General features: G+C 41.6%; 1 protein-coding gene across 2 annotated transcripts in view; it reads right to left on the reverse strand.

Moving 5' to 3' along the window:
• Nucleotides 1–1,846: 1,846 nt before the first annotated feature.
• Mospd2 (motile sperm domain containing 2) overlaps nucleotides 1,847–9,600 on the reverse strand; it is a 43,960-nt gene continuing 36,206 nt past the window's right edge. The window contains exons 13-15 of one of the 2 annotated variants that reach the window (XM_021187785.1): nucleotides 9,037–9,166; nucleotides 5,343–5,445; nucleotides 1,847–2,748 (exon numbers count right to left, since the gene is read on the reverse strand). In XM_021187785.1, coding sequence (XP_021043444.1) covers nucleotides 2,707–2,748; nucleotides 5,343–5,445; nucleotides 9,037–9,166 — 275 coding nt within the window. In that variant the 3' untranslated portion in view covers nucleotides 1,847–2,706. Of the gene's footprint in view, nucleotides 4,383–5,342; nucleotides 5,446–9,036; nucleotides 9,167–9,600 lie in introns of both variants that reach the window. The other variant, XM_021187784.1, reaches the window with a different exon arrangement.

Below are 9,600 nucleotides of genomic sequence, written 5' to 3' on the forward strand. Positions count from 1 at the left end.
GGTGGGTAGGGGAACAGAGGTGGGGGGAGGGGTATGGGAAACTTTCGGGATAGCATTTGAAATGTAAATAAAGAAAATAATAATAATAATAATAATAAAAGAAAGTATTGGTACAATAAAATGTTGACAAAAAAAACCCTATTATTTTATGATATACTGAGGCAGGCCATTAGGAGATAGGAACATGAAAATGCTGTTGAGTTTCAAGGACCAAATTGTTGCCTTGTAATGTGCATATACTTTGATCAATGAAACCGATTATCTTGACATTTGAGGGGGAAGGTTGTGTGTGTGTATGGGACCCAGAGGACAATCTCACATGCTTTTGTTCAGGTCCTAGCCATCATTTTCAGTTTTTGAGCTTTGGCATTCTGTTATCTGCCTTCCCAGTGCCTGAATTACAAGTGTGCAGCCATATGCCCAGCCCCTCTCCTTTCTTTTGCTTCATTCTTAATGTGTACTTTGGGGATGGATCAAATTCAGGTCCTCATGTTTAAAAGGCAAGCGATTTTTCAGACTGAGCTAAGTTCCCAGTCCTATCACCTATGAGTGAGGTCAGGAAGGTATGAGATTTTGGACATTAAAAGCCAATACTGTTTATTCAAAGGAAGGAAACCATCAGTATGCAAATGGCAAAGATATGATTTGGTGATTTTATTGGGGTACTAGGACAAAGATAGGAATACTGAATAAGAAAGTTTACAGGATTGACATTTGGTTTTTAGTGCGGTGCAATATTCAGGAAATAAACTGTGGACAGTTCTATGAAGGTAAAGGGAGGCCAGCATCAGTAGACAGGTTAAATGTGTTAATTCTCACTCTCAAACCTATCAAGTGTAAGGTATCATCCAATAGAGAAAAGATATCCCTGGGCTACTTTTCCTCAAAGAACAGGGAGGTGACAAAGACACTGGCAGTCTGTGTATCCCGTCTTACTTGGAACAGAAAGAATTCCAGCCAGTTTCTTTGGGCTCTTGATGGAGGATATATCCTGTGTGTCTGGGATAGCCCATGGTACCAGTGATGTCAGGAACCCTCCAGTGGGTAATGAAAATTGCAGGGAGAAAGGGCAGCTTTCTGTAACCAACCCTTCCCTAACCAGAGATTTCCCCCCAGTAACTCGATGCCTATAAAAGCCTTCCTTTAGGAAAGATCACCTAGTCTCAGGTTGGCACTTTATTCTGTTAATGGTTTGCCATTTTGAGTGTCTTTTTTTCTTTTATCACATGTATTGAATGTGTTTCCTACTTGGTCTTGCTTGTATCTGTTTTTCAATGTAGGGGAACCAATTATTCATTTTATTTATTTTTTCTGAGGAGAGTGCTGCTTTGTTGGGCAGTTATGTCTTCTAATAGTGAAGGGACAAATGTTATCAGCTTCAAAGGCCTCTTCTGTCACCAGCATGATCTGCCTTTGTGCTCCTCCATCACCCATCGGCCTAAGGCTGCACTTCACTGTAGAAATAATCAACATTGCACTGCTATCTTCCAAGTCCCTGGATATGGCAGTCTGGTCCTTCAGGTACAAAGGTATGTGTGGATACAAAGACTCAAGGTACATGGGTACCATGTGGTTCCAGGCAGGGCTGAAGAGCCTAAAGCCATGGCAGCGAGTTTAATGCTAAGAACTGCATTGGTGTGCACCCTAAGCTAGACACAGGGATGAGAAGAAACAGGACACACTGGAGGACAGGGTCTCTTGACACAGGGATTCATCTTTGGAAGTCTAAAGTGTTGTCCTTATAAAAATGCAAAACAGATCCAAATGGAATTACAATGATCTTTAAAAGGGCAGAGTTGGTCTGAACACTGATTTAAAAAATGCTTTATCAATTAGAGACAAGAGATTTTTTTCCTGATGATATTTATTTCATAAATGTAATTATTTTCTAAAACATATTAAAATAGAAAACATGTTCTTTTGATCAATTTATACAAAGAAAATACCAATATAGTAATAAAAATACTGAAAATATATGAAAAGCACCAGAACATTAGAGAAATTACACTGGCAACAATTCTAGGAATATATTTTTTATAATTGTACAATAAAGTGCTATTAAATCCAGTCAAAATTAGTGGCAAGATATAAAAGTTATGGTTTTATGAAATTTGAGACTATGTTAACCAGCATTTGTATTTTAGGCTACTTGCAGATCAAGCTAATGATCTTTTATTAATGTTTTCATGGAAAATGTATTAATTTCCATTCCCAAGTGAAAATAAAAATCGAAATGAAAATCTCTGGTAATTTGATCATGAAAAGGCAATGACATGATTAAAGAGAAAATTATTGATCAGAATACTAAAAATAATCATGCACATATGATTAGATTAAACCAAATAAAGACAGGACAAAATCAAATGTAACTCTATAGATTAATCAAGATTAGCATTATGTTAATTTCCCAAAGTCCTTTTTAGTCACATTCATCACAAATGCTAACAAGATGTTACTGAAGTCAACTGACCAGACAACAAGCAAAGAAGGGTGTTTAGTGTGTCAACATGATTTCCTTATGAAACATTAAAGGGACACTGTTAGGACAATTATATTCCTCATCTTCGCTAATTCATTGCTTGTTTATCTGATGAGGAATGAAAAGCATAGACAGATACTTTGGGATGACATTATATTAAGGCCTCCAAATCTACCACTTGGGAAGTCACTGTGAACATACAGGGACATAGATACTGTGCACAGTACTTAGGGTGGACTGCAGTCTGTTTCACATCTGGAGGTGGCAAACTGAAAACAGAAAAATCCAAATTAAGACCAAGCATCACACGAGTGTCCGTTTAAGGTTTTATTTCCTCAGCCGACTTTTTAAGGAGCTCTAGTACATCACTCCTCAAAACTCGGTTTGGGAATCAACATCTTGACGATGAGAGCCCCCAACTCTACTCCTGAGAAGAACAACTCTCCAAACATGTCGAAATATTCATTTGCTAGGCAGAGTAATTTTCTTCCTTAAAAAGGCAGATACGGATTTGACCCGAAAGTGACAGAAACTGGTCATGTTAATGATTACACAAAGCTATTTCATTAGCCTCTGCTAATGAAACGGTATAGTAAACGGTATATTTCCATAGGAACTTAGGGGTCATATGACTGAGACCAAGTATACCGAAGGCAGAGTAGTCAGTGGGAGTGAGAGCTCTTCTCATTCTCTAAGCCTTGCTGCTTTGCTTTTATATTTGCACACATGAATACTTTTTAAAGTTTCCTTCTCATCAACAATTTGAACAAGGACCATTTGGAACCCAAGGTTATTTATAGTAATAGACATCTAAAACAACTAGACTTTCAAACAATGTTACATAATGCCTTTCATCTAAAACTGAGGGTGAAGGTGGCATAATTTGTGGTCCACAGAGGAGATTCCTTTGCCCTGAAATGAAGACAATGATGGAACAATGGAAAAGTAGGCCCTTATGATAAACCCAGGCAAAAGGTTCAGTGTCCAAACAAAGGGAAACTGCATAGAATTGACTAGAAAAGGGGGCTCTTTCAGAGATGTTCCTTCTGGGCACTAATAAGAGAAATCAAAGAAAACCCAACCACATGTAGCTTTCCATAGTGTATCAAAAACAGAGTATTCATTAAAGAGCCCGGATTAATAAGAGGCAGGCTGCACAGTGACACTGAGAAACAAAGGCTAAGGAGGTTTGGCATTAAATAGCTTTACATTCCAAAAGAATATCGACTATCATCTGGAAGTAGTTCTCCAAGTTACAAAGTCATGATTACATAAATTACTCTGTTTAAGTATGCTTCCTTTTTAATATACATATTTTACATACATAGTATAGAAAAACTAATACGTCAGCTTGGCTAGTAATTCTGTAATTTTAAAAAAAGCAGACTACATTTTTTGGCTACAACGAAGCGTATCACTTAGACTTTTCAGCTCAGCTAGTGTATTTACATGATAAAACTGCTTTGAAAGCATTCAAATCAAAAAGAAAAATAAATTATGTTTATGCTATTAATTTGTACAATGCATATACCTTTACTTAGTTTCCTAACTAGCTATAGTCTCTAATAATCAATGCCTTGAACATCTCTCTAGCCAAACAGCTTATTTCCAAGATAGGCACCCTTCCATGTGCTGCATTATTTCCTGGTAGGAAGCCCAGATGTATAGTAGTTCTGGTAGCTGTGTGGAAAAGTTTGGGTGGGATCTGTATACCTTCTCCAGATAATGCCTGGAGGAGTTTTATGGTTTTGACCAGGTGCCACTTTTAATTGTATAATGAATAAAAGAAAGAAACAACAAAAGCAAGCAAGACCATTGTTAAGGCAAGCAGTAGCTGTTGGAACCAGATAGAGCGCTGTAGTTGGTCTTCCAGTTTCCTATTGCTTTCTAGTAAACGATTGAGCTGAATGGGAGGAAAAAAAAGGATGAGAGATTGATATCAATAAAACAATCATGAGAATGCCAAACTGGAATATCAGAACTCTAAACACTGAAGGGATGGGGCCCATCTACTCTGAAAGGTTGGGAACTAGAAATGCAAGGGGGGCATCCAATGTGTTTGGTGGAGCTGTTATGTCCCTGATGCTCTATTCTAAAAGGTCCAATTTTCTAGTTGAGATGGGAATAGAGTATTCACTTCTTGGAGGTCCAGAAACCTTTGAGATATTTATCCCTTTGGTTTCTCTTTTTCTTTTGGGCATCACACCCAGGCACTGAGTGGTAAAGAAGCATTTCATCGCTGAGTTCGATGCATGATGCCTCTTTGTTTCTTTCAAATTGAAATGCATTAGATGGTACTTTTTTATACAAGAGGGTGTCTTCTGTACTCACCAAAGGACTTTGTGCTTTACTATTTGGCTCTGATTCCATAGTAAAATTGCCAGTCTTTAAACACGCAGAAACCTTCAGAAAGCAACCTGGCACTTACCATTTCTGATTGGCCTCCTCATAAAGAAGAGGGCACTTCCAAGCCAGGTGTGGTGGCTTATAGCTGTAACTCTAGCACTTGGAAGGCTGATGCAGGAGGAATACAAGGAGTTCTAAGCCAGCATGGATTCAAAGTGAGTCTTAGTCTCAAAAAGCAAGCCCCCCCCCAAAAAAACCCCAAACAAACAAAAACAAATAAAAACAACAGCCCCCAAACCAATACAAAACAAAAACAGAAACCCCAACAAACAAACTCTAAGCCCCACAAAGGAAACAAAACCAAAACCAAAAGAGGAAGAAAGAGATGGACAAAGAGCAATCCCGAAACATTGGTAGTGTCTCTGCTAAACGTTCCCATTAGGCTAGTGGGTCACAGATGGCCCTGTGGTGCTGATCAGCACTGGCAATTGTTCAGGAAGGGAGAAGGTGCACTTACTTGCAGGTAAAGATCTTCACTGGTTTTATCTGACATGGTGGAAACGCTGTCCTTCTGCATGAGACTGTTTGGTTTGCTGCTCTCAACTGTGTGACATCTTAGCCTATGAAATTCAAAGGAAACACAACCTCTTCAAAGCTTTAGTATATATGTTTTTTTTAATTATTTCTGAAAGCAAACTAGGAAATGCAGAGTTAAATGCAAGTGGTTGTGTATTGGGAGACTGTCTTAGTCAGGGTTTCTATTCCTGCACAAACATCATGACCAAGAAGCAAGTTGGGGAGGAAAGGGTTTATTTGGCTTACATTTCCAAACCGCTGTTGATCACCAAAGGATGCAGGACTGGAACTCAAGCGGGTCAGGGAGCAGGAGCTGATGCAGAAGCCATGGAGGGATGTTCTTTACTGGATTGCTTCCCCTGGCTTGCTCAGTCCTCTCTCTTATAGAACCCAAGACTACCAGCCCAGAGATGGCACCNCCCACAAGGGAACCTCCCCCCTTGATCACTAATTGAGAAAATGCCTTACAGCTGGATCTCATGGAGGCATTTCCCCAACTGAAGCTCCTTTCTCTGTGATAACTCCAGCTGTGTCAAGTTGACACAAAGCTAGCCAGTACAGAGACGAAAGGTTCGCCTCCTCTCCCTAGGCTCAACTCAGAAAGTAGCTCAGTCTATATTTATCTGTTTTCTTCCAGGGTCTTTTTTCTCCACTGAAGAATCAAAGCTGGGGCTTTATGCCTGCTTATAAACCACTGTGCTTAGCCCTCAGTGCCCTTTTAGCTACCTTATGTGTATAAAGAACAAGAGGCTGTGCATACTGCCTACCGCCCCAGGGGATTCAAGAGAAAGCCTTTTATCAGTTGTTCAGTAGAATTTACCCAGAGTACCTTCCAATTTCTAGAATGGAGGGATGGTGCTTTACTTGAGCTTTTAGTACCAACCCACCAGGATCTCTCCTACCTTCTAGGTGGAGCAGTGATTTTCTCTTGATAGCTCCACACAAGGCAGCCATTAGGAAGTGGTAAAATCCAAAGCAAAAAAAAAAGTAAAGCAACTTCTATTTAACAAAACTCCTCATTTTGAGTGTTTCATAAGCACTCTGAGTTAATATCAGATTCTTATTATGTAACTCATTCTTAATATTTCCACAATTTCTCATGCTTTTCCCTAAAACCAAAAGCGATCTTGAGTCTTGGTCACCATTGGAGTACACAGTGAAGCCCTGTTTCATGAACATCAGACTAAATTAAACCAAAACAAACAAAGGCATGACCAGTTGCATTTTTGTTCTTGTAATTTGAAATTTTATGCATGTTATTATTTAATGAAAAGCAGGAGTACCTCTCCTCAGAGCCCAACCTGCATAAAAGCTTCCCAGTGATGCTAGAAATACTTTTCTGTTAACTTTTTTTTCTTCTTTGAAGCGTGGTTTCCATATGTAGTCCATGTAGTCCTCCGTCTTGAACATCCTGCTCCAACCTCCTAGGACTGTTTTGCGGTCATAGGTCTCTATTGCCATGTGCCTCATTTTTTTGTCTGTTTGCCAGTACAGGGGATGGAACCTAAGACCTTGCACATATGAGACTAGCACTCTAGTACTGACCTATCTCCCCAGCCTGTTTAAATAAACAGTGCTCAGACTTCTCACTTTCAAAACCCCAAGACAGGCTGGGCATATGGGAGAGCACTTGTAATGTCAAGTGCTCAGAAGACTGAGCTACGAGAATTGTCACACGTTGGAGGCTGTACTGGCTAATTTTGTGTCAACTTGACACAGCTGGAGTTATTACAGAGAAAGGCGCTTTAGTTGAGGAAATGCCTACATGAGATCCAGCTGTAAGGTATTTTCTCAATTAGTGATCAAGGGGGAGAGGCCCCTTGTGGGTGGGACCATCCCTGGGCTGGTAGTCTTGGGTTCTATAAGAGAGCAAGCTGAGCAAGCCAGGGGAGGCAAGCCAGTAAAGAACATCCCTCCATGGCCTCTGCATCAGCTCCTGCTTTCTGACCTGCTTGAGTTCCAGTCCTGCATCCTTGGGTGATCAACAGCAATGTGGAAATGTAAGCCGAATAAACCCTTTCCTCCCCAACTTGCTTCTTGGTCATGATGTTTGTGCGGGAATAGAAACCCTGACTAAGACAGAGGCTAACCATGGCTACATAATGAGATCATGTATCATAAAACACATACCTCCCCCATGCCAACAAGACCCCCAATACAAAACAGAAAGAAAACCACTACCCCCAACAAACAAGAAAAAAGCCAATAACAACAAAAGCCCAAACCCTGTAACAAACACAAGCAAACCAAGCCTCCTTCATTAACACCACAGTTGCCTTGCAATCTGTAACACCTCTAGTTTAGCTCAGAGAGGTCTCCATCTGTCTCTTCAGCATGGGCTCTGGCTTCTGTGATTCCTGACTCCTGAAAGTGCTCTCTAAGATCATCAAAACCGTCAGTGACGTGACCATCAAGTGGGCAGCACCAATACGTCGTCTTTCTTTTTCTGAATGGCAGTGCTTGGAATCATGGTTCACTTCTGCTCTGCGACACACTTTCTTCCCTGACAAGAGCTGTCCTTTGATCGCAGAATGCTCCTCTAGGTCAGGCCATCCTGCGAGAATTCCTCCTACGCAATGACCCAGCGCCTGCTCTCCCAGCTGTCTCTTGGCCACCCCACCCAGTTAAGGAAAATAGAGCAGCTCCTTGCTGGTTTTCACGTAAACCACGTACATTTCTTTTTTTTTCTTGCAACTTGCGTTGCCTGCTACCAGAAAGCTCTTTGTGCGGTCACAGTCAGTCACAATGTGACTTCCTTTTTCATTTCCTTCCAGTCCTAGTCATGGCTAGCAGAGAGATTATCCTTAACTACTTTATAAACCAGGGTATGTATGTACCTTAGTGCTACTAGGTTTTTTTTTGGGGGGGGGCTCATAATTTTGAGGGAGTGGTGTTCATCAAATGCACTGTAGGAGGTAGAGGAGCATTTGCTAGATGCCCACTGCCCCCACCCCACCTCTAACTGCTGAGTTGTGAAAAACAAAAGATGGCTCTGGATATTGGCAAATGTCCTTGGGCGGAGAGGAGGGGGGACAAAACCTATGTCACTCCAAGAAATTGTTATCCCATTTTTAAAAGGTGTGAGAGTAAAGCAAACTAGGAAGAAGTCTTCCCTTGTGGCCTTTACCTTCCCTTGTCCATTTAAAGCCACTCCTCAGGGCTGACATACAGGGACCCTCAAGGATAGAACTTTGCACCCACCACCTTTTAAATAGGATACTGTTTCTCTGAGCAGCTTTTGTAACTGTTATCTATGCTGTCTCTTCCCGTGGGAACAGAGTGACTGAATTCTTGGAGTGGCTCCAGGGCCTCTGTGGCATGGGACTGTTCCAATGGATCTCACTAGGATGTCCCAGTGCCCCCTTTGCTTTGGTCTTTTCCCCGCCACAGACAATAGTGCCGGTATGTCTCTGAAACAGGTGAGCATTCTGACACGGGGCGGGAGGGGGGTGAAGGTCTGAGATGTGCAACCTGCCCACTGGTCAGGCCTGGAGCAGTTCCCCTTCTTTAATCGGGGTACCCGAGGAATCTAACCGTTGCAAGGAATGAGCAGTGTCAGCCTCCCTCCCCCTGTGAGGAAGTTCTGACTCTGGGTCTTCCATCACAGCGGAGAGGCCGTGAGCAGACAGGCTTACCTGTGCTCCATCACTTTGCTTCTTGGAACCTCTTTCCAGAACTGACTCAGTTCTGTAGGCCCGGTGCCAGATGACTGCTCCATTTCGGCAGCCATGATCAGAAACCGGTCTTGAGCGGAGACAGTTAAGCCTGCATTTCAAAAGAGTAATTTAATCTCTGAGCTTGAACTGCCATGGGGTGGGGGGGTGGGGGGTGGGGGGCTGGATTTGTGGCTTAAAGCATTATTACTATTTAAAATATATTTTATTATAGAAAAACATTTTAAATTGAAACATATTTTGACCATATTCTTCCCCTCCCCTAAGTCCTTCCAGATCCTCTCCCATCCCTACCCCACCAAACTTTACATTCTTTCTCAAAAATCAAACAAAACCCCAATACAACATCACCCTCCCAACCAAGAAAACAAAATAAACCGCCACCCAGAAAACAAACACCCTACCCCCATCACCAAACTGTAACCAAAGAAAAGCACTCAAAAAATCCCCTGGAGTCCATTATATGCTGGAGTCAACTACTTCTGAACATGAGAGAGAGAGGGAGGGAGGGAGGGAGGGAGGGAG

Source organism: Mus pahari, chromosome X (assembly GCF_900095145.1).
Source record: "Mus pahari chromosome X, PAHARI_EIJ_v1.1, whole genome shotgun sequence".
NCBI lineage: Eukaryota > Metazoa > Chordata > Mammalia > Rodentia > Muridae > Mus > Mus pahari.